This window comes from Pseudophryne corroboree, chromosome 2 (assembly GCF_028390025.1).
Source record: "Pseudophryne corroboree isolate aPseCor3 chromosome 2, aPseCor3.hap2, whole genome shotgun sequence".
NCBI lineage: Eukaryota > Metazoa > Chordata > Amphibia > Anura > Myobatrachidae > Pseudophryne > Pseudophryne corroboree.
Genome location: NC_086445.1, coordinates 411,029,303 through 411,055,259, shown reverse-complemented (window position 1 = coordinate 411,055,259; position 25,957 = coordinate 411,029,303). Strand labels below are relative to the sequence as shown.

The following is a 25,957-nucleotide window of genomic DNA, read 5'->3' as shown; positions in this document are numbered from 1 at the left end:
TAAGTTGGATTCTGTTGTCTAACTTTGGTGGAGTAAAGTTCCACAGAAGCATGTCTGGAACACCAGCTTTCAGTTCAACCGAGTGTCAAGCATCTGGTTTTTACTCTCCCGTATGTCGCGTTAAGATCATACATACCTCTGTTTCTTTCTAGGTCACTAAGCTATACAATACTGAAAACGCGATACAAATTCTTCCAGTAGTTTTTCTGTGATAATTTGTTTGTCTCTATGGTTCATATAGTTCATAAACAGTCCCTATAGGTATATTTCTATTGTGTGTGCAATAGGTCTCAAGTGTAGGCTATACAATACAGTGGCTAATGCGATCTAAAGTTCATGCTGGCTATCAAGGCTACTTTGGAGCCTGATAAATTGGGCAATTTCTACTGAGGGGTATGGGGACTATTGCTGCAATCAGAAATGGAAGGACTATTGCATACAGTATATCTGTGATATCTGCTGCAACACTCCCTTCTTAAATAGCCTCATACTTAAATATTGTGTATTGAACACAAACTGTAATTAATAAATAGGCCCTTAGTAAGCATAATTGTGCTCTCACTTTTGGGTTTGTCGTTTGAACACGTTTCTCCACTCATTATTATAGTATTCTGCAAATAACATGGGTTTTCTTTCATGTTGGGGTTCTTAGTTATTAGACCTTCAAATGTAGTGGTATCCGGATGATAGATCAACATCGGCAATGTATTGGCTGACAGGTACCAAAGGTCGACAGTACTTAAGGTCGATAGGTTCAAAATGTTGACAATGGTCGACTCACAAATGGTCGACACGTTTTGTTTTTCAACATTTGCTTGATTTACTTTCCATGTGGACATTGGGAATAGTAACCTTTGGCAAGCCACCTTGCCCGAAGCATGGCCAGTGTACACGTTTGTACTGATGGTGGTCACATAATATGAAATAGACAAGATTTGGCTAAAAAAACATGCCAACCATTTGGTGATGACTAACATTGTTGATCTACTGACCCACACCCAAGTCTTGTCGTCAGACTTCAAAATGTGATCTTTTGTAAGACGAGCATAATATTTGAAATAATTTAATGATGGGCAAGTCAGAGGATTTGTATCCAAAATATAAATGTTTAAAATTGAATATATGAGCTCAGTGAAGGTCTGAAGTGCAGTAGGAAAGAGAACAAAACCGCCAAATATACAGTGTTTATGTTGGTATTTATTTTATAAGAAAATATGTAATTTACATCTGTAATGCTTGGTGAGGTAACAGTCCCCCTTCTGTCCTTTATAGAATTAGAGTGGAAGTTATCGGAGTCTGGCGCTATCAAGACAGAGCTTGAGGAAAACCCCCGACAACAAATCCAGGACCAGCTACTAACTTCAATCAGGAGTTCATGTGCCATAAACAAAGATGGTGATTCAGATGAGGACTGATATTCAGTGACTTTTATGTTTGTCTGTTTTCAATGTGTTGTTTTTTTTTGTTTTTTGGGTTTTTTTTTGTATTCTTTTAAACTTCATCCGTGCTTTAAAACTATGGGTGATCTCTGTGTTGGGGTTGCAAATGAAGGGTTCCAATAAGGAGGAATGCAATACATAACACTTGAAAGAGAAAAAAAAAAGTCCATATTTTTTATAATAAATAATACAATCTGCACCTGAATATAGCATAGTTGAGACAAGACAGATCTTGTGGCATTATTACCTCTGACAAAAACTGCATCTAGTGGGCTGTCAAATAATGTTTTGTTTATTTGGGATTTGCATTGTTAGTGTAAAGCTATACAGCTAATTCCAATGACGAAACTGGCTGATGCTTAACAATTAAGTGAATACATGTGCAACATTTTTAAGTGAAAAAAAAGAAATGAAAAAAATAACAGGCTCACTGCTCTCCAGGACTTGACAAGAGAGGGTAGGTAAGCCGTAGTGCAGCCATTATAATGTTACAAGTACAAACTATTACAAGGCACCCAAGCAGATAATCTAAAGGTGTGTGCACACGGTGAGATATTGCCTTGCGATTTTGACCATGTAGTAAAAATCGCAAGGAAAGTTCGTGCAAATCACAAGTTGTTAGCCACCTTCGGATACCGATGCAATCCCAATGCACACTCCCGTGGGGTTGGTAATGCAAGGTTAGATAGACTGTGCACAGTGGCAAACGCAGGATTTGCATGGGGGGGTTTCCAGAACTGGGTGGAGCCAATCACGGGGGTGGGGACTGTGGTGACCCAGTATATGCTGGGTCCGTAAAACTAGTGTGTATGTATGTATGTATGTATATATATATATATATATATATATATATATATATATATATATATATATATATATATATATATATATATATATATATATATATATATATAATGATGAAGGGGCTGCGCGCCCCGAAACGTTGATGTAACTCTGCAGCTTGTTTACTAAATATTCTTTTGCACCTTCAAGTCTCTGAGTGCCACCTTCTTTACATGGGATAGTGATGGAGGTGGAAACCTCATAGGATGGCACCTGAGCCAGAAAGCCCAAGGAGGCCTTCCGAGTGCCGGCTACTACAAGGGGGTATATATATATATATATATATATGTGCAAAAAATTGGAATTACTAAGTAATTACCTTTGGCGCTCGTAGTGAGTTGCTTTTCCTGTAGCAGCTAATTAAACGGGGTTAGTGAGACCCCCACAACAAATTACCAGTAAACAAGAAGCGCTGGGAAACTGGATACAGTAGTCTAACAATTTAATAAAGAATTAAAAATTAATATATACTGTTTGCAACAGATAATAAAAACAGCTGTGTAAATGGTTGAAATTTAGGGCATAGTATAGCACTGCATAGAGTTTAAAAAGTCCCATATATTTCGTATGGATAGAATACTATTGGCCGGTACTCAAATAAGCCAATTAGTCAGTAGTAGGCATTAATTTTTGGGGACTAATTGGCTTATTTGAGTACCGGCCAATAGTATTCTATTCATACGAAATATATGGGACTTTTTAAACTCTATGCAGTGCTATACTATGCCCTAAATTTCAACCATTTACACAGCTGTTTTTATTATCTGTTGCAAACAGTATATATGAATTTTTAATTCTTTATTAAATTGTTAGACTACTGTATCCAGTTTCCCAGCGCTTCTTCTTGTTTACTGGTAACATATATATATATATATATATATATACACATGTATATATCATATGTGTGAGTGTTTATATGTATGCATGTGTATATATATGTACTATAATTAAGATAAAGTAAACTTTTACTGCACTTACAAGTGCCACCGGGAAGACAGCAGGCTGCAGAGGACGCTAGACAGCCATTAATAATACTCATGCAGCTAAACAAAAAAAAAAAAAATGGTTTTTTTTTTTTTTTTTAGTGGAGGGGGGTTTCTGGGTGCTCGGAAACCCCCCCTGGGTGCGCCACTGACTGTGCAGGCAAGTTAGTTTTGGCTGTCTAACACTAAAGTATAGTCAATCGCACATAGTCAAAATCGAAGATAGCCAAAATCTCACCATGTGTATGCACCTTAAGGGGTGCAACAAGTAACAAGGGCCAGGAACCAATCATTAGTCTTCATGTGCAACCAGTTCTGTAGTGTTTTTCTTCTCTCCTTTTTTTCTTCCCCCCCCCCCTCCCTTTTAGGTGCTGTTCCCACTTGTACAGTGAGGCCAACAACTAACAGAATTGACCCAATATGCTGTACAGTAAAAAATGTAAATCTGCTGCGCTGCATCTAGTGCATTACGTAAATACAACATAAGACTGTGTTTTGCTTCTCCCCCCCCCCCCCCCTCCCCACTACTACTCTTGTGCCCCAAATCATTTTGTGTGAGAGGCTCAGTCTAAAACAAGGGCCAACGGGGCATGTTGTTAGCGGGGCCATGCTGCTGAATGCAACAAGGACCCCTGTCTTGTAGATTTGTTTATGTTGTGTTGGAAGAGGTACTAACTACTCTGACAAATTGTTTTAAAGGGTTTCAGCTCCCATTATAATTTGTCACACGCCACTCTTCAGAGACCCCTTTTAATGATACGGATTTATTATTTATTCTCGCCGTTGCTTGCAGTAATGGGCACAAGATCGGCATGTTCTGACTCAGCCTGCCTTGCAGTTCCCAACAGACATAGCAATCGTTTCATTGTTTGTAGGATCTGAATCTCCAGTGGGCTACCTGCTTCACTAAAATCTACTATTGTTTAACCACAAGTTAGGACTTGACTTTACCGTAATTTATTCAGTGATAAGAATTCTGTATCTTTAAAATGACCTCTACTTTCCTCTACACTGCCATGTTTAGCACTGTTTCTCATAGTGACTGTAGGAGGAGACCCTTGCTCTTCCGGTGTGTTAGACTGATTGAATCCAGCACAAGGTGCCATAGTGCTGGGAAAACACAAACTCAGCAGCAATATTGTTTACACCTCTGGAGTGTGAGCTAAAACAGGCAAGATTTCCCTTCCTGGATATCCTATGTTGTCCTGCATCCCTTATGTGTATAGGTGGTCATTCCGAGTTGATCGCTCGTTATATTTTTTTCGCAACGGAGCGATTAGTCGCTAATGCACATGCGCAATGTCCGCAGTGCGACTGCGCCAAGTAAATTTGCTAAGAAGTTTGGTATTTTACTCACGGCATTACGAGGTTTTTTCTTCGTTCTGCTGATCGTAATGTTTCTGGGCTGAAACTGGCCGTTTTATGGGAGTGTGTGAAAAAACGCTGCCGTTTCTGGGAAAAACGTGGGAGTGGCTGGAGAAACGGGGGAGTGTCTGGGCGAACGCTGGGTGTGTTTGTGACGTCAAATAAGGAACGAAACTGACTGAACTGATCGCAGTGGCAGAGTAAGTCTCGAGCTACTCAGAAACTGCTAAGAACTGTCTATTCGCAAATCTGCTAATCGTTCGTTCGCAAATCTACTATGCTAAGATTCACTCCCAGTAGGTGGCGGCTTAGCGTGTGCAAAGCTGCTATAAAAGCAGCTTGCGAGCGAACAACTCGGAATGAGGGCCATAATGCGGTCACTGAGCAATAGCATGTATTAACTCGGAGGTCCTCAAACTCGGTCCTCGGGGGCCCACACAGTGCATGTTTTGCAGGTAACCCAGCAGGTGCACAGGTGTATTAATTACTCACTGACACATTTTAAAAGGTCCACAGGTGGAGCTAATTATTTCACTTGCGATTCTGTGAGGAGACCTGCAAAACATGCACTGTGTGGGCCCCCGAGGACCGAGTTTGAGGATCTCTATTAACTATTTGGAAAATCAGGGGAAAAAACACTATACCACAGGTTCTCAAACTCGGTCCTCAGGACCCCACACGGTGCATGTTTTGCAGGTCTCCCCACAGAATCACAAGTGACATAATTAGCTCCACCTGTGGACCTTTTAAAAAGTGTCAGTGAGTAATTAATACACCTGTGCACCTGCTGGGTTACCTGCAAAACATGCACTGTGTGGGGTCCTGAGGACCGAGTTTGAGAACCTATGCCCTATACTGTTCATATACTGTAGCAACTTATGAAAGGGTGGATGGCGGTATCTAAATATTAATAATGATTGTACAGTAGAATCATTAAGTAGTATTACTTGATAAAGCGAAACATAATATAATATATAAAAATGAATTATAAAGTAATAATGCTGAATGGCTCTTGCCTTTATGTTGTACTAACCAATTCTGGAAAATTTGGCTAAATAAGCCCATCAAATAAATAAGGCGTATTATTCTGTGTATGTTACAGTTAAGTCATTTACCACTATTGTTTATCAGTGACCGATTTCACTAATGAAACACTATTAGTTAAATTTGGAAAAGCTGCAAAATTTGTAATTTGGTATAATTTACTCCAAATCTTATTTTAAGACTACTGAAAATCACAGTGGATCTAAAAGTTGCACTACCAAAGATTTGTACAATTCTCAAGTCACAGGGGCTGCTACTGTACATGCAAATCAAGAGATTGGAACTGGTCCTTCTGCTCACACCCTAACTGTGGACCCTAATCGGCATTATTTGCAGATTCTGCTAAAAAGCAAAATCTGCAAATGCCTGATTATATGCTGGGGGCCGCCCAGCATGCCAAGTCCCGCCCACTCTCGCTAGAAATCTGCCTAACTGCATGTGCGCAGCAGTTACGACTGCTGCTGAATGAGCTACTATGTAAGCAGAGAAAGGTAACGTTTAACACCATAACTGGTTGATAACGTTATGCAGGTCAAACTTCATTATGTTATTAATTAGCAAACCATTTTACATTTCATTTGGAGCTACCAACACAGTTTGGAAAGTTACCTTTGTTAATGTGGCTATTTACTTTTAATGACCACCTGTCACTAACACAACTGAATCCCTTCCTGCTACTTCAGCACAGCAGTGTGGTCCAGCTGTTCTCTGTTCTATATCTTGCCATGATAACTAACTAAAGTTATAGTTGACTGTAAAGAGTTTATAAAGATGATAAAATGCTTCCAGAACTGTAAAACTTTTTTAATACAATAAAGTGTGAATTTTTCCCATACTATTTGTTTGTGAACATATGCCATCAAAATGACTGTGTTTTACCGTAACATATCCCTCCATTTTATGGTCTAAATCAGAGGTTCTCAACCACTATCCTCGAGCACCACTAACAGGTCAAGTTTTTGGATTCCTAGCTGTGGATACAGGAGGTATAATTACTGACCCAGCAAAATAGATCAACGCACCTGTGCATGATGAAAGAAATTCTCAAAAGTGGACCTGTTGGTGGTACTTGAGGATTAGGGTTGAGAACCCCTGGTATAAATGTTGCAGAAAATGTACAGGTTTCAGGAAGATGGTGGCCATTCCCTGAGTAAATCTGTCTATCTGCATCCCAGTTCTTCTCTCGTCTGCCTTTTTTTTTTTTTTTTTTTTATCTTTATCCAAAACCACAAAGAATGATTGAGCTGGCTTATTTTCTTTTAACATGGAATGTGATATGTCTGCGGCATGTAGATTTGTCAGCAAATCCCATCCCTACCATCTTCTTTCTTGGCCTTCTCTCCTGATGGTCAGAGTTCTTGTTAGAGAGCTCAGCAAGTGATCTACACAATATAAATGCTGACTGGTCGCTGTAACTGGATCTCAAGTGATTGATTCAGTTTCAGGGTTAATATTATTTTCTCTGACGTCCTAGTGGATGCTGGGGACTCCGTAAGGACCATGGGGAATAGATGGCTCCGCAGGAGACTGGGCACATCTAAGAAAGATTTAGGACTATCTGGTGTGCACTGGCTCCTCCCCCTATGACCCTCCTCCAAGCCTCAGTTAGATTTCTGTGCCCGGCTGAGCTGGATGCACACTAGGGGCTCTCCTGAGCTCCTAGAAGAAAGTATAGTTTAGGTTTTTTATTTTCAGTGAGACCTGCTGGCAACAGGCTCACTGCAACGAGGGACTAAGGGGAGAAGAAGCGAACCTACCTAAGTGGTGGTAGCTTGGGCTTCTTAGGCTACTGGACACCATTAGCTCCAGAGGGATCGAACACAGGACCCGACCTCGTCGTCCGTTCCCGGAGCCGCGCCGCCGTCCCCCTTACAGAGCCAGAAACAAGAAGGTGGTCTGGAAAATCGGCGGCTGAAGACTTCTGTCTTCTCCAAGGTAGCGCACAGCACTGCAGCTGTGCGCCATTGCTCCTCATGCACACCACACACTGCGGTCACTGATGGGTGCAGGGTGCTGGGGGGGGGGGGGCGCCCTGAGCAGCAATAATAACACCTTGGCTGGCAAAACTAACACCATATATAGCCCCAGAGGCTATATAGGTGTATATTAACCCCTGCCAGAAACGATAAAATAGCGGGAGAAAGCCAGCCGAAAAAGGGGCGGAGCCAACTCCCTCAGCACACTGGCGCCATTATTCCCTCACAGCTTCGCTGGAAGGAAGCTCCCTGGCTCTCCCCTGCAGTCCTGCACTACAGAAAGGGTAAAAAAGAGAGGGGGGGCACAATTTAGGCGCAGTATATATATATTATAGGCAGCTATAGGGGAAAACACTCTGTATAGTGATATCCCTGTGTTATATAGCGCCCTGGTGTGTGCTGGCATACTCTCCCTCTGTCTCCCCAAAGGGCTTTGTGGGGTCCTGTCCTCTGTAAGAGCATTCCCTGTGTGTCTGCTGTGTGTCGGTACTGCTGTGTCGACATGTATGATGAGGATAATGATGTGGAGGCGGAGCAAATGCCTGTGAATGTGATGTCACCCCCTGCGGGGTCGACACCAGTGTGGATGGACTTATGGAAGGAATTACGTGACAGTGTCCGCTCCTTACATAAAAGGTTTGACGACATAGGACAGCCGGCTACTCAGCTTGTGCCTGTCCAAGCGTCTCAAATGTCATCAGGGGCTATAAAACGCCCGCTACCTCAGATGACAGATACAGATGTCGACACGGATACCGACTCCAGTGTCGACGATGATGAGACGAGTGTACCCTCCAATAGATCCACCTGTTATATGATTGAGGCTATGAAAAATGTATTACACATTTCTGATGATACCCCAGGTACCACAAAAAAGGGTATTATGTTTTGTGAGAAAAAAACTACCAGTAGTTTTTCCTGCTTCTGACGAATTAAATGAGGTGTGTGAGGAAGCGTGGACTTCCCCAGATAAGAAATTGTTCATTTCTAAACGGTTAATGGCTGCGTACCCTTTCCCGCCAGAGGATAGGTCACGCTGGGAAACACCCCCTAGGGTAGATAAAGCATTGACACGCTTATCAAAGAAGGTGGCACTACCGTCTCCGGATACGGCCGCCCTAAAAGAACCTGCTGATAGAAAGCTGGAAAGTACCCTAAAAGCTATATACACACACACTGGCATTATATTGAGACCCGCTATTGCATCAGCTTGGATGTGCAGTGCTGCTGCTGCGTGGTCAGACTCCCTGTCGGAAAACATTGATACCATGGATAGGGACAATATTTTGCTAACGATTGACCATATAAAAGACGCGGTCTTATACATGCGTGATGCACAGAGGGATATTTGCCGGCTGGCATCAAAAATAAGCGCTATGTCCATTGCCGCCAGACGGGGGTTATGGACTAGGCAATGGTCAGGTGATGCCGACTCCAAGCGGCACATGGAAGTTTTACCCTATAAAGGGGCGGAACTTTTTGGGGAAGGTCTTTCAGACCTCGTTTCCACAGCTACTGCTGGGAAATCGACTTTTTTGCCACAGGCTACCCCACAGCAAAAGAAAGCACCGTATTATCAGGTACAGTCCTTTCGGCCCCAGAAAAATAAGCGGGCTATAGGCTCATCCTTTCTGCCGAGGGGCAGAGGAAGGGGGAACAAGCTGCAGCACACAGCTAGTTCCCAGGAGCAGAAGTCCTCCCCTGCGTCCGGTAAGTCCACAGCATGACGCTGGGGCTGCTCAGGCGGAATCGGGAACGGTGGGGGCACGTCTCAGGTTTTTCAGCACACAGTGGGCTCTCTCACAAGTGGATCCCTGGGTCCTTCAAGTAGTATCTCAGGGGTACAGGCTGGAATTCGAGACGTCTCCCCCCCGCCGTTTCCTAAAATCTGCCTTGCCGGCAACTCCCTCTGCCAGGGAGGCAGTGTTGGTGGCTATTCAAAAACTGTATTCACAGAAAGTGATCGTCAAGGTACCCCTCCTTCAGCAAGGAAAGGGTTACTACTCCACAATGTTTGTGGTACCGAAACCGGACGGTTCGGTGAGACCCATCTTAAATTTAAAAACCTTGAACACTTATATCAAGAGGTTCAAGTTCAAGATGGAATCGCTCAGGGCGGTTATTGCGAGCCTGGAGGAGGGGGATTACATGGTATCCCTGGACATCAAGGATGCGTACCTGCATGTCCCCATTTACCCTCCGCACCAGGAGTACCTCAGATTTGTGGTACAGGACTGTCACTATCAGTTCCAGACGCTGCCGTTCGGGTTATCCACGGCACCGAGGGTCTTTACCAAGGTAATGGCCGAAATGATGATACTCCTTCGCAAGAATGGAGTTTTAATTATCCCGTACTTGGACGATCTCCTGATAAAGGCGAGGTCCAAAGAACAGTTGATAGTGGGGGTGGCACTTTCTCAGGAAGTGCTACAACAGCACGGCTGGATTCTAAACATTCCAAAGTCACAGCTGGTCCCGACGACACGTCTTCTGTTCCTGGGAATGATTCTGGACACAGACCAGAAAAGAGTGTTTCTTCCACTGGAAAAAGCCGAGGAATTGTCATCTCTGGTCAGAGACATTCTAAAACCAGGAAAAGTGTCGGTACATCAATGCACACGAGTCCTGGGAAAAATGGTAGCTTCATACGAAGCAATTCCATTCGGAAGGTTCCACGCAAGGACGTTCCAGTGGGACCTGTTGGACAAATGGTCCGGGTCCCATCTCCAGATGCAACAGCGGATAACCCTATCGGCCAGAACCAGGGTGTCGCTGCTGTGGTGGCTGCAGAGGGCTCATCTACTAGAGGGCCGCAGATTCGGAATACAGGACTGGGTCCTGGTGACCACGGATGCCAGCCTTCGGGGCTGGGGAGCAGTCACAAAGGGAAGAAATTTCCAAGGACTGTGGTCAAATCAGGAGATTTCTCTTCACATAAATATCCTGGAGCTAAGGGCCATTTACAATGCCCTAAGCCAGGCAAGACCCCTGCTTCAAAACCAGCCGGTACTGATCCAGTCAGACAACATCACGGCGGTCGCCCATGTAAACAGACAGGGTGGCACGAGAAGCAGGATGGCGATGGCAGAAGCCACAAGGATTCTCAGATGGGCAGAGAATCATGTGTTAGCACTGACGGCAGTGTTCATTCCGGGTGTAGACAACTGGGAAGCAGACTTCCTCAGCAGGCATGACCTCCACCCGGGAGAATGGGGACTTCATCCAGAAGTCTTCCAAATGCTGGTCAACCGGTGGGAAAAACCACAGGTAGACATGATGGCGTCCCGCCTCAACAAGAAGTTGAAAAGATATTGCGCCCGGTCAAGAGACCCTCAGGTGATAGCGGTGGACGCTCTAGTGACACCATGGGTGTACCAGTCGGTTTATGTGTTTCCTCCTCTACCTCTCATACCCAAGGTACTGAGAATAATAAGAAGGCGAGGAGTGAATACCATACTCGTGGTTCCGGATTGGCCAAGAAGAGCTTGGTACCCGGAACTTCAAGAGATGCTTACAGAGGACCCATGGCCTCTGCCGCTCAGACAAGACCTGCTGCAGCAGGGACCCTGTCTGTTCCAAGACTTACCGCGGCTGCGTTTGACGGCATGGCGGTTGAACACCGGATCCTGAAGGAAAAGGGTATTCCGGAGGAAGTCATCCCTACCCTGATCAAAGCCAGGAAGGATGTCACCGCAAGACATTATCACCGCATTTGGCGAAAATATGTTGCTTGGTGTGAGGCCATGAAGGCCCCGACGGAGGAATTTCAACTGGGTCGATTCCTGCACTTCCTGCAAGCAGGGGTGACGTTGGGCCTCAAATTGGGGTCCATAAAGGTCCAGATTTCGGCTCTGTCGATTTTCTTCCAAAAAGAACTGGCTTCACTGCCCGAAGTTCAGACTTTTGTCAAAGGAGTACTGCATATTCAGCCTCCTTTTGTGCCCTCTTGGGATCTCAATGTGGTTTTGGCATTCCTGAAATCACATTGGTTCGAACCACTTAAGACTGTGGATTTAAAATATCTCACGTGGAAAGTGGTCATGCTGTTGGCCTTGGCGTCGGCCAGGCGGGTTTCAGAATTGGCGGCTTTGTCTTGTAAAAGCCCTTATCTGATTTTCCATATGGATAGGGCAGAATTGAAGACTCGTCCTCAGTTTCTCCCAAAGGTGGTCTCAGCTTTTCACTTGAACCAACCTATTGTGGTGCCTGCGGCTACTAGGGACTTGGAGGATTCCAAGTTGCTGGACGTAGTCAGGGCCCTAAAAATTTATATTTCCAGGACGGCTGGAGTCAGAAAGACTGACTCGCTGTTTATCCTGTATGCACCCACCTAGCTGGGTGCTCCTGCTTCTAAGTAGTCTATTGCGCGCTGGATTTGTAGCACTATTCAGCTGGCGCATTCTGCGGTAGGCTTACCGCAGCCTAAATCTGTAAAAGCCCATTCCACACGGAAGGTGGGCTCATCTTGGGCGGCTGCCCGAGGGGTCTCGGCTTTACAACTTTGCCGAGCAGCTACTTGGTCGGGGGCAAACACGTTTGCAAAATTCTACAAATTTGATACCCTGGCTGAGGAGGACCTGGAATTCTCTCATTCGGTGCTGCAGAGTCATCCGCACTCTCCCGCCCGTTTGGGAGCTTTGGTATTATCCCCATGGTCCTTACGGAGTCCCCAGCATCCACTAGGACGTCAGAGAAAATAAGATTTTACTCACCGGTAAATCTATTTCTCGTAGTCCGTAGTGGATGCTGGGCGCCCATCCCAAGTGCGGATTGTCTGCAATACCTGTACATAGTTATTGTTACAAAAATCGGGTTTTGTTGTGAGCCATCTCTTCAGAGGCTCCATTTGTTATCATACTGTTAACCGGGGTTCCTATCACGTGTTATATGGTGTGGCTGGTATGAGTCTTACCCGGGATTCAAAAATCCTTCCTTATTGTGTCAGCTCTTCCGGGCACAGTTCCTAACTGAGGCTTGGAGGAGGGTCATAGGGGGAGGAGCCAGTGCACACCAGATAGTCCTAAATCTTTCTTAGATGTGCCCAGTCTCCTGCGGAGCCGTCTATTCCCCATGGTCCTTACGGAGTCCCCAGCATCCACTACGGACTACGAGAAATAGATTTACCGGTGAGTAAAATCTTATTTATTCATCAGTCACCAACTTCATTTGCAGTCAAATATCCGTCAGAAGCATTGAATACACTTTGGGACAATATACTGATGAGGATACATTTGTTGTCACCCTATAGTTCATTGGAACAACACCTCAATACTCATGAAAACTGATAAAATTAAAGCTGTTGTCTTCTGTATACCTGCACACCTTTTGCTATGCCACAAATAAAATCAAATAAACTGAAAGAGATAAATACTTGCTTATTTTCCAAATATATTCTAAAATGGCCTGAACAGACATGTTGGTACCCTTTAGAAGTCATAATTGGATCATAGTGATTTTCTTATCTCCTAGGGCTACTGGGAATCCATTTAGTATCATTTGGTATAGACGGGTCCACTTGGAGCTATGGGCACTATAGAAGTTTGATAAACGTGTGCTGGCTCCTCTCTCTATGCCCTTCCTAACAGACTCTGTTTAGAAAATGTGCCCGACTGAGCCGGTCACATCTCTGGAAGCTCCTGAAGAGTTTTCTGCATTTATTTTTAAAGTTTGTTATTTTCAGACAGGACTGACAGTCTGCCTGCTTTGTAGGACTTAGTGGGGATGGGCTGTTTCTCCCCCCCCCCCCTCTAAGTGTTCATGGTCCTGTTCCCCGCTGACAGGATGCTAGCTCCTGAGGGAACTATTCGCAAGCCCCACCGCGGCGATCGTACATTCCCGCAGCATGCCGCCATCCCTAACAGAGCCAAAAGAGTGGTGAGTACTAAGCCGGCGTCCCGGCTAGCGGGTCGCCAGCCATTATGGCGGCATTAGGGAACGGAGATGCACGGCTTCTACGGGGCGGACTGAGTCTCCAGACTTAGTACACAGTATGTGTACACGGTACCCAGACTGGCATTGCAGCTTAAAAGGGGGCTTACTCCATTTTATGCACTTAGACACATAAAGATAGTATAAAGAAGAGTGGGAAGACCGCGCGCCATTGCAGGGGTGGGGCTTCACTATGATCAGATCCAGCAGCTCACAGGTGCCATTTTACCTCACTGCACCAACACAGACGCTGACTGAGAAGTGCAACTCCTCCGGAGAGACTACAGATTACCTCAGCGGTACCAGGGTGTCATAGCAGGGGGAAAGCTTTATACTTGTTTACTAAGTCCCTAATCTAGGTACTTAGTCTGTGACTCGGTTAAACTTGGCTTTAGCGATAAGGGTGCCGTATGCTGGTTCTGTTTTCTCTCTGTGTCTCTTGGGAAGGGCTTTTTGTGGCTTAATTGTGCTTTTAATGTCAGGGAAATAGTGTGTATCATGCAAGGCACAGTGTCCCTCTTCTCCAGGGGGTTCACTAGTGTGTACTCAGTGTAGTATCCCTTCTCATGCTAGTGGGACGGAGCCAGCAGGACTGAACTCCATTCGGGGGATGATTTCCACCATTTTTACTAAATTATCTCGTTAATGAGAAGGAGACGCAATACTTAACTCAGTCTATGACTGAGTTGATGCAAAAGGACTCCGTAATCAGACCAGAATCTCAGTCCTTTTACCATTTGTCCGCAAAAGCGTACTTTGGCCCATATCCTGCATTCTGACTCTGATAATGAAGGGTCAGAAATGGAGGAAGGTGAGGTGGACATAGAGGTAGGGGAGGGTACTCTTGCAAGGTGTTGAGGCTCTCATAGACTATCAGGGAAGTCCTAAATATTCCTAATAAGGTGACAGAGGTGTGTGAGTAGTCTTTCTTTAATGTGAAGAAAAAACCTCAGCCACTTTTCCTGTGTCAAAGGAACTAAATACCCTGTTTGAAGAACAGTGTGTTAATCCAGATAAGAAATTTCAAATTCCTAGGCGGTTATTATCATCTTTTTCTTTTCCTCCTGAGGATAGGAAAAAATGGGAAAATCCACTGATAGCCTGGAGACTGACGTATCCACTAACACATAAAATAGTATTACCTGTTCCTGGTACAGCCTCCCTAAAGGATGCAGCTGATCGTAAGATTGAGACTACAGTCATCTTTGTATACAGCTGCAGGGGTGGCCCAGAGACCCACTATAGCATGTGGGTAGATTACGCGAGCCAAAAGAGGAAATTGTTTTACTCCTGCAATACATACAAGACTCTGCAAACTTTATGGTTGAAGCCATTAAGGAGATAGGATTGCTTAATGCACGCACCACAGCTATGGCAGTGTCCGCACACGGGATTATGGATACATCAGTGTACTGCTGATGCGGAGTCCAAAAAAGGTGTGGAAGGCCTGCCTTTTACAGGTGAGGCCTTATTTGGCGATGAACTCGACAAGTAGATTTCACGAGCTACTGCGGATAAATCCACCTATCTACCTTCTGCAGCTACACGAGCTGGGAAGGCCTACTCAGGACCCAATTTACAGTCCTATCGGACTGCAAAGTTTCGGGGCAAAGCCAAAGGCTCTTCTACCGCTGCCAGAGGTGCTAGAGGTAAACCACGCAAACCAGCGGCTGCTGGTTCTCAGGAACAGAGCTCCGGCTCTGTCTCTTCAAAGCCTTCCGCATGACGGTGGGCCGTGATGCCTGGGAGACAGGCAGGTGGGAACCCGGCTAAAATTCTTCAATCACACCTGGACAAGATCTTGCCAGGATCCCTGGGTCATAGACCTTATATCCCAGGGCTATAGGCTGGGGTTCCAGGATCTCCCACCCCACAGATTCTTCAAATCAGGCTTACCAGTTTCACAAGAAGCAAGAGTAACCTTTCAAGAAGCCATTCAAAAACTGTTAAAGACCCAGGTCATTGTTCCAGTTCCACCTCATCTACAAAACAAGGGATACTATTCCAGCTTGTTTGTAGTTCCGAAACCGAACGGTTCGGTAAGACCGATTCTGAATCTCAAGTCATCGAACCCATACTTACGAGTGTTCAAGTTCAAGATGGAGTCTCTGGGAGCGGTGATCTCAGGTTTGGAAGAGGGGGAATTCCTAGCGTCTCTGGATATCATGGATGCGTACCTTCACATTCTGATCTGGCTGCCTCATCAGGCTTATCTACGGTTTGCACTGCAGGACAGTCACTACCAGTTTCAGGCCCTGCCATTTGGTCTTTCCACGGCACCGAGGGTGTTCACCAAAGTAATGGCAAAGCTGATGATGCTACTCCGCAAACAGGGAATGAACGTAATTCCTTACCTGGATGATCTTCTGATAAAGGCTGCGTCCAGGTAGCAGTTGTTGGAGAACATTGGTCTCCGGACCAGATTACTCCTGGATCATGGGTGGATTCTGAACCTGCCAAAATCTCACATAGAACCAACGCAGAAGCTTCATTTCCTGGGAAAGATAATGGACACAGAGTCTAGGAGAGTGTTCCCTCCCTTGGAAATGGTAATCTAGCCGATGGTTCGGGCTGTCTTGAAGCTGACCCGAATCTCAGTACATCTGTGCATCCGCTTTCTGGGGAAAATGGTGGCTTCTTACGAGGCAATTCAGTACAGAAGGTTTCATGCGAGGCCCTTCCAGCTGGATCTGTTGGACAAATGGTCAGGATCACACATTCACATGCATCAGAGGATTCGTCTGTCGCCAAAAGCCAGGATCTCCCTCCTGTGGGGGCTACAAACTTCTCACCTTGTGGAGTGTTGAAGGTTTGGGATTCAGAATTGGATTCTATTACCCACAGACGCAAGCCTCAGAGGTTGGGGTGCAGTTTCAAGGAAGGTGGTCAAGTCAGGAAGTCGTCCTCCCAATAAACATCCTGGAGCTCAGGGCTATCTACAACGCCCTTTTGCAGACCTCCTCTCTTCTTCAGAATCAGGCAATTCAAGTTCAGTCAGACAATGTGACAGCGGGTGACTTAATAAACAGACAGGGCGGAACAACAAGCAGAGCAGCAATGTCAGAGGTGTCAAGAATTCTCCTCTGGGTGGAAAAACAAGCCGTGGCATTGTCGGCGATCTTCATTCCGGGTGTAGACTACTGGGAAGCAGATTTCCACAGTAGACACGACCTGCACCCGGGGAAATGTGGACTCCATCCGGAGGTGTTCCAGTGGCTGACACGTCGTGGGGTTATCCACAAATTATCCTGATGGCCTCTCGCCTCAACAAGAAGCTCAAGCGGTATTGTTCCAGGTCGAGGGACCCACAGGCTGTAGCGGTCAACGCCCTGACAACTCCATGGGTCTACTAGCTGGTGTACTTGTTTCCTCCCATTGCTCTGATCCCAAGAGTTCTCAAAAGAATAAAAAGGGAAAGAGTTCAAGCAATCCTCATTGCTCCGCATTGGCTGCGAAGGGCCTGGTCTGTAGGTCTTCTCGAGATGCAAAACGAATATCCGTGGCCTCTGCCTCTTCGAGAGGATCTTCTACAGGAGGGTTTGTTCGTTTATCAAGACTTACCACGGCTACGTTTGACGGCATGGAAGTTGAACAGCTGATTCTAGCCAGGAGAGGGATTCCTGACAAGGTCATCCCGACTATGATCCAAGCCAGGAAGGGGGTAACGTCTAAACATTACCATCGTATCTGGAAGAAATATGTCTCTTGGTGTGACAGCAGACCATATTTTACGGTGGAATTTCATCTGGGACGCTTCCTGCATTTTCTGCAGTCGCTAGTGGATTTGGGCCTACGCCTAGGTACCATAAAAGTTCAGATTTCGGCCTTGTCTATTTTCTCCCAGAAACAATTGGCTTCTCTCCCTGAGGTCCAGACGTTTTTCAAACGTGTCCTTTATATCCAGCCTCCCACGGCACCTTGGGATCTCAATTTGGTTCTACAATTCCTCCAGTCGGACTGGTTTGAGCCATTACAGGAGGTAGAAGTAAAGTATCTTACGTGGAAGACCGTCACACTGTTGGCCTTGGCTTCGGCAAGGCGCGTATCAGAGCTTGGGGCGTTGTCTTACAAGAGCCGCTATTAGATTTTCCATGAGGACAGAGCTGAACTCAGGACTCATAAGCAATTCCTTCCTAAGGTGGTGTTGGCGTTTCACATCAACCAGGCAATTGTGGTTCCTGTTGTTACTGACACCTCTGCTACTTTGAAGTCCTTGGACATTGTAAGGGCTTTGAAGGTTAATGTAAAGCGAACTGCCTGTCACAGGAAGTCGGACTCTCTTTTCGTTCTCTATGATGCCAACAAGATTGGATGTCCTGCTTCAAAGCAGTTAATTGCTGATCAGGGTCACTATCCAGCATGCTTATTCCACGGCAGGTTTGCCGATTCTGAAATCTGTACAGGCCCACTCTACTAGGTCGGTGGGTTCCTCTTGGGCAGCGGCCCGGGGTGTCTCAGCATAACAGCTCTGCCGAGCAGCTACTTGGTCAGGTTCAAACACGTTTGCCAAGTTTTACAAGTTTAATACCTTGGTCTCTGAGGACCTTCAGTTTGGTCGATCAGTTCTGCAGGAACCTCAGCACTCTCCCACCCAGTTTGGGAGCTTTTGGTACTTCCCCATGGTACTAAATGGATTCCCAGTATCCCCTAGGACGTAAGAGAAAATAGGATTTTAATTACCTTATCCTTTTTCTCGTAGTCCGTAGGGGATACTGGGCGCCTGCCCGGTGCTTCATTCTTCCTGCACGGTTACTTGTTTCACTGTTTGGTTCAGCTGTTGCTGTTCCTGTTTTCAAGTTTGGTTAGCATGGCTTTCCTCTTGTTCTGGTTGTGCTGGTTCGAAATCTCACCACTTTCCTTGTCTATTTCCTCCTCTCAAAGTATGTCCGTCTCCTCAGGCACAGTTTCCTAGACTGAGTCTAGTAGGAGGGACATAGAGGGAGGAGCCAGCACACGTTATCAAACTTCTATAGTGCCCATGGATCCAAGTGGACCCGTCTCTACCCCATGGTACTAAATGGATTCCCAGTATCCCCTACGGACCATGAGAAAAGTATTTACCGGTAGGTAATTAAAATCCTATTATTTCAGACCTGTTTTTAGAATCGCACATCTTCAATCTTCTAATCAATCATTTAGGCCAGGGGTGGGGAACCTGCGGCCCTCCAACTGTTGTTAAACTACACATCCCAGCATTCCCTGCAACAGCTTTAGCATAGCCAAATAGTAAAACGGTAGCAAGGCATTCTGGTATGTGTAGTTCAACAGCAGCTGGAGGGCCAAAGTTTCTCCATCCCTGATTTAGCATATTTAAATGGAGAAAAGTAATCACTCTGCTGTTTGGTTGAAAATTATACCCAAGGTAAAGGCTATGTCTGTGTCTTATCACAAGATCTGATGCTTTTGAGTAACTGGACTCCACATTTGAAAAAACACACAAAAAAAGCCAGGCTGGAATTTGCTAAAATGCATATTTACAAGCCACAATGATTCTTGAAGAATGTTCTTTGGACAGATGAGTCAAAACTAGAGCTTTTTGACCAGAGGGAGGATCTTCACCTTCCTGTGGCTATGTAACTAAGTCCCCCATGCATCCAAAACCGGATTCTCTGTCTCAACCAGAGCCACTGATCGATGAACAGCGACCCATCAGGGAAATTCTTCATATTAAAAACCCCTAATTTACAGATCCAAACCGGGAATCAACATTTGTAAACATTTAATATTCCCATTTCTCCGACCTGGCTGTCTGGGGATTGGGACGTTGCGGCAATATTTCGCTGATGCATGGGAGCCTTGACAGATCCCATGCTCAATAAACCTATCGGTTAAGAGCACCATCTAAAATTTTCCCACAACCAGCTAGTAATTTAAGACACTAAAAGTAGCCTATGGGGGGTATTCAGTCAAGTGCCGTTTTTTTCTACTGGTCGAAAAAAGGGCACTAATTGAAAACTATCATATATATATATATATATATATATATATATATATATATATATATATATATACACACACACACACACACACACATACACTGCCCAAAAAAATAAAGGGAACACTTAAACAACACAATGTAACTCCAAGTCAATCACACTTCTGTGGGATCAAACTGTCCACTTAGGAAGCAACACTGATTGACAATCAATTTCACATGCTGTTGTGCAAATGGAATAGACACCCCCAATAAAGGAATTGTTCTGCAGGTGGTGACCACAGACCACTTCTCAGCTCCTATGCTTTCTGGCTGATGTTTTGGTCACTTTTTGAAAGCTGGCGGTGCTTTCACTCTAGTAGTAGCATGAGACGGAGTCTACAACCCACACAAGTGGCTCAGGTAGTGCAGCTCATTCAGGATGGCACATCAATGCGAGCTGTGGCAAGAAGGTTTGCTGTGTCTGTCAGCGTAGTGTCCAGAGCATGGAGGCGCTACCAGGAGACGTGGAGGAGGCCGTAGGAGGGCAACAACCCAGCAGCAGGACCGCTACCTCCGCCTTTGTGCAAGGAGGAACAGGAGAAGCACTGCCAGAGCCCTGCAAAATGACCTCCAGCAAGCCACAAATGTGCATGTGTCTACTCATACGATCAGAAACAGACTCCATGAGCGTGGTATGAGGGCCCAACGTGCTGATAAAGCTAATTATTTATCTTATAACACAAGCTATTTACTAATACCTTCAAGCCGTAATGGCCGCTAAACCACGTGCACGTGCTACGCACTCCGTACGCTATTTGCGTACAAAGACCTCGCACGTACACACGCTGCGCTGAGTGTACGGAATACACAGCGAGCGTACACACAGACAGTACTTTTATAAACTTTAAACACAGAATATGCTTATACTGTAAACCTTAGTACTGTAATATTATCACAATGTAACGCTGATTAACCTTTGTTAATATAAAAGCTGCTTGAGCGACTGAGACGCTCAGTATACCCTTAGTAATGTAATTATAAACACACAATACCTTGTAAGGTTCCAAAACCTTTACTGACGATAATTAGAATGCAAAAAGGGGAAAACAGTTACAGCTTATACACTACAAAACTAACATTAATACCTAAACAGAATAACTATACATAAACATACAATAGTGGCACAATCGCAAACAAGAACATACAAAGAGAAAGAGTAAATGGCTAACAAAGGCGGAGAACAAAGATGGTCACAGAGAAACTTACACACGTGGGAATGATCGCTAGCGCAGTCCTGGAAACCAGCTCTCAGTTAGTCAATGATGAAAACCTTGTGGAGAGAAGTGAGTGGGCTGGCTGCCTTATATACACAACATACAGTACACTACAAAGGGCCCTACAATCTTATTGTTCATTGGACACAGGAATGTCTCTCTGCATTATAACAAAAGGTCATAGGTGGATTCGAACAGGTGGGCTGTGACTATTTCAAACTGCTCAGATGGGAGGTGTCCTTAGGATTCCCGCCGCATGGATAATGAACCGCAAATACAGTAAATGTCCATAAACTACTCATAGACATAACTATACGCAGGAGCGATCAATCGTTACCTAACCAGCACCGGATTGTGCCTAATAAAATACTCTTCAGTTAGGTACCAGACACCACTGTTCAACCTGTGTCAGACCCTTCGTATCATGAAAAGAGGAATTCCCAAGTCCCTGAACCATTTACATTAACCATACTTACAGATATTATTAAAGGGAATATTACCTACAAAACACGCTATGTGGGTTAAATATACTATAACCGAGTCGCCCGCTACAAGCTCATAAACTCTACCGTAAATACGCATATACCGCGCGTACTCGCTGGAGCGAGCGTACGCAATTTGCGGACATGTGCACGTACGGCAGACTATATGCACGAGCAGCGGGCATGTGCATGGGGTTAATATATGGCAATGTGAAGCATGATATTTTTCGACTTTGACAGTCCACCTTTTGGCAGTCATCAAAAACTGCCACTTCCTAAACAATTCAAACAGAAAAATATATGTCATCATGTAAATACCTTTTTATGATTGGGTAAAGGGAGGAGAGTAGAAGGTGGGAAAAATATGACCTAGTGAGATAGTAAAGCATGTGTGTATGAATCCGTGTCTGAGGGGTCATGTATCATCGTGCCGTACGTGTTCTAAATCAAGCTTCAAGGTATTGCGAAGTATACATTTGAATCCTTCTTATCCCGTATTAAGGGTCTGTGGATGGGCTGTCAAACTCTACCGAGCTATTTTCGGCTTTTGGTTGCAACAAATGGGGTGCACATTAGTTGATGATACATGAAGGGGGAGAGTATGTGGATGCTAATATGTGAGAATCGCCTGTCGACTATGTGGGATACTACCTGGAGGGTGTAGAGATGAAGATAAGAAACAAGCGTTATAAATGCAGTCATATAACTATGTGAGTTTTAGTAGACAATCGCCGATTGGGGTCTTGTTGATGTCTTGTCTGATGTACGTGTTGTCTGATGTCTCTCGGTGCTTTTGCTGTAAGTGGCGAACAAAAGCTGTTCCAGTGTCCATAAAATTACAGTCTCTAAAGTATTGGGTTTCCCGTAGATAGTTAAAGTCACTAAAAGTATTGGGTGTCTGTGACACAGTTCATCAATGGTCTGTATAAAAGAGGTTGTCAAATTTTTCTTCCAAGCGGATGTCTTTCTCCTTTGTTTTCCTCCAAGGTACAAACGGGTGAAAGAAACGGACCGTGGAATCACATTTTCATCACAACATTGTCTCTATCGTTGGGTCATAAATTAAATTAGTTGTTGTTATTACAGGGTCCTCGCTCCTCAGACTCATCACTCTGGTACTACGTTTACACTTCGTTAAAGTCCAAACGCATCTAAATATCAGACCAACCAATATGACGACTCCCAGAATATACAAGAGAAATTTCCCTACATCCATTATAATGCCTTGGGCCCATTCTCCTAAACCAGAGAACCAATTTCGTGGGTTCAACCATGACACCCAACCGGTCAGCTCATTACCCACAGCAGCGAGAGTGAGATTATGCCTCCTTCGAAACTCCCACTTCAATTGCAAAATGTCATCCATCTTTTGGTCTATGACCTCGGCCGGGTCCTCAGTGCTGTTTGTAATATACGTGCAGCACTTTACACCATATTGAGTTGCTAGGGTAACACAATACCTGCCTGTCACTGCTGTGAGATAATTGAGAATCATCCTATGCTGAACCAGCTCTGTTTTGTAAGCTTGTAACTCTCTCCCAGTATACCTGAACGTGTCGTCATACATTTCGGTGATATTGTCTAACAAGTTCGCTAGCGCAGATATATATCTATAATTTATCACTCCTCTGGCGGTACGAGTGATATCTAACGCGAGTAGGAATTGAATCCCGGTGGATTCATGGATCAGATCAGAGGCCGGATGCTCTGTCCTCTCTATCAGATGCCTTTTAACGACGTGCTCATAATGAGAGTGAGTATAAGGAGCTTGGGCCCCGCGGTGAATGTCCTTCATTTTGATATGGGATACAGTCATTACTTCAGGCAGTACTTTTCCAATGTAACACAATCCCTCTGAGTTTGGGGCAAGCCACTTATACGCCTTCCTCCCGCATATGAAATATGCATCATCGGGGAGAACATATGGGACGGAGTATGACATAACCATGTTACAAATTTTCCATGTGAAATCTCCTAACCCTAACTCTCCCATCTGTCTAGTACACGTATCAGGCTGTATGACATGTGCACAGTATCCTGGTGATACTTCTCCAACTCGCATGGTCCTACTTCCTAGAGTATATCTATACCGGAAAAAATTTACACTGTCGGCTATCTGGCGTATAAGCTTTGAATCTATGGGCATTCTATTGGCTCTATGTGAAAATGTCATGGTTTGATTACTCCATGACACTTCCCAATTTCCCGGCTTTCGGGGATTGGAAATGTTACAACATACTAAGGACCTATCCACATGATATTGGTGGAGCTTCAAACTAGGAGGACTAGAGATATTAAACCTCTTGTCCACCGGCCTCCCACCACTTAACTCAAGTACCTCTCCTACAATTAAAGGGAATGGTACTAGTCCTGATTTGCTATGACCTTGAGGTACTTGAGAGCATACCCAACAGTCTGTCTGGTTTAACACTTTACCCACTAAGGAGTGATAGTCACCCAATGGATGCCGGTCCATGTTGATATTAAAACTGGACTGACATTTCTTGATGCACCCATCCTCAACTATATTGTCACAATGCCTGCAGATGCAGTTCTCTTCAGCTAACAATCCTTCACAATTCCTTCTATTGTCAATGCTACCAGATCGTTTTCTGATACTCGCCTTTACTCGGTGATTGTGTTGCTCTTGGAAATCTACGCCTCCATCCTGATCATCAGAACCCATTCCAGACCCTTTCTCGACCTCCATGGTACTCTCACCGAAACAGACTGCTCTGGTCAACAACAGGATCAACAGGAAAATCCGGATCACAGTCTCTTTGGGTAAGTCCATCTTATAGGAGGAAAAGGAGAAGAATGAGAAGGGGGGAGGTAGAAAAATGAGGGAGATGGGAAGTGGAGAAAACAACAAAAGGGAAAAAGAAATCTAGCTCGACAACCGCCTCTGATCTTATTATTCTCAGTGCTCAGGTGCCATCTCAACCTTCCTGAAACAGACACTCTAACGATACAATTTCCTCTACCGTCTGTTCTTTGTCGCGGGACCTCTCTGGATCAGCAACCTTCTTACAATGAGACGAATGGACCCAAGTCTCCCTCTCGGCAACCTTCAATGCTGTTGTGCTGGTAAATAAGACTTGATATGGTCCTTCCCATCTGTCAATAAGGCAACCTGAGCGTAGAAAATGCCGTATCATTACATAATCCCCAGGTTCAATGTCATGACAATTACTGTCTGGCAGATCAGGAATCACCAACTTCAGATTATCATTCTGATTCCTCAATTGCTTACTCATCTTAACCAAATATTTTACGGTTACTTCATTGTTACACTTCAAATCATCCTGGGGGTTAATCATAACATGGGGTTGTTGACCAAACAGAATTTCAAAAGGAGACAGATTAAGAGGGGACCTGGGAGTGGTTCTGATGCTGTATAATACGATTGGTAAAGCTTCGGGCCACAACAATCCTGTTTCAGCCATTACCTTGCTTAATTTGTTTTTAATAGTGCTGTTTACTTTTTCCACTTTCGCACTCGCCTGGGGGCGGTACGGAGTATGCAGCTTACTATTAATTCCCATTAACTTACACATTGCTTGAAAAACTTCACCTGTAAAGTGGGTACCCCTATCACTTTTAATGATTCTAGGGATACCATACCTGCACACAAATTCCTGCACAATTTTCTTTGCAGTAAACACAGCGGTATTTGTGGCCGCGGGAAATGCTTCAACCCAATTTGAAAACACGTCAATACAAACCAATACATACTTTAAATTTCTACAAGGTGGCAATTGTATGAAATCGATTTGTATTACCTGGAAAGGGCCATCTGTAGGAGGGATATGGGATGGCTCTGTTGGTATTGCCTTTCCGATATTCTTCCTCAAGCAGGTGAGACATGTCATCGCTCTTTTACCCGCATGGGAAGAAAATCCTGGGGCGCACCAATAAGCTCTTACCAATTTACACATTCCTTCTTTGCCTAGATGAGTCAGCCCATGTGCCGCTTCCGCTAGACTTGGAAGGTATGCTCTGGGTGCCACTGGCTTACCCTGTTCATCTGTCCAGAGTCCTGAGGACTCCTGGCCATATCCTTTTGACCTCCAAACTGCCTTTTCCTGTGGGGAACACAAATTTTGCATTTCACACAATTTCTGTGTATTGACGGTACTGAATACCATCAGTTGTGTGATGTTTGTCTGTATGGGGGTACCGGCTGCTGATTTAGCAGCTTCGTCTGCTCGGCTGTTACCAAGTGACACCGGGTCTTGGCTATACGTGTGAGCTTTACACTTGATAACAGCCACTCTGTCGGGTTCCTGTATCGCTGTTAGGAGTCTTTTGATGTGGGCTGCATGCGCTATGGGTGTGCCAGCTGCCGTCATGAAATTTCTGAGGCGCCATAGGGCCCCGAAATCATGGACTACTCCGAAGGCGTACCTAGAATCCGTGTAGATATTGGCTGACTTGCCTTTAGCCAATTCGCATGCTCTGGTTAGGGCAACCAGCTCAGCAACTTGTGCTGAGTGTGGTGGGCCTAGGGGTTCAGCTTCTATGGTACCTTGGTCATCTACGACTGCGTATCCAGTACACAAGTCTCCCGAGTCCGTCTGTCTGTGACAACTACCGTCAGTGTAGAAAGTAAAATCTACATCTTCCAGTGGGTTGTTACTGATGTCAGGCCTTGCCGTGAAATTTTGGGTCAAATATTCCATACAATCATGTGTGTCATCTCCTGT

At 44.9% G+C, this 25,957-nt stretch overlaps 1 protein-coding gene and 1 long non-coding RNA gene across 3 annotated transcripts in view; both read left to right on the top strand.

The window, feature by feature from the left end:
• PDCL3 (phosducin like 3) overlaps positions 1-25,957 on the top strand; it is a 72,674-nt gene that overhangs the window by 12,514 nt on the left and 34,203 nt on the right. Inside the window, exon 7 of one of the 2 annotated variants that reach the window (XM_063953455.1) lies at positions 1,273-1,395. In XM_063953455.1, the coding sequence (XP_063809525.1) occupies positions 1,273-1,395 (123 nt within the window). Of the gene's footprint in view, positions 1-1,272; positions 2,280-25,957 lie in introns of those variants that run through there. The other variant, XM_063953454.1, reaches the window with a different exon arrangement.
• On the top strand, positions 3,075-6,509 carry LOC135024364 (uncharacterized). The gene is made up of 2 exons (XR_010221194.1): positions 3,075-5,038; positions 5,217-6,509. It is a non-coding gene; the product is annotated as an uncharacterized LOC135024364 (long non-coding RNA).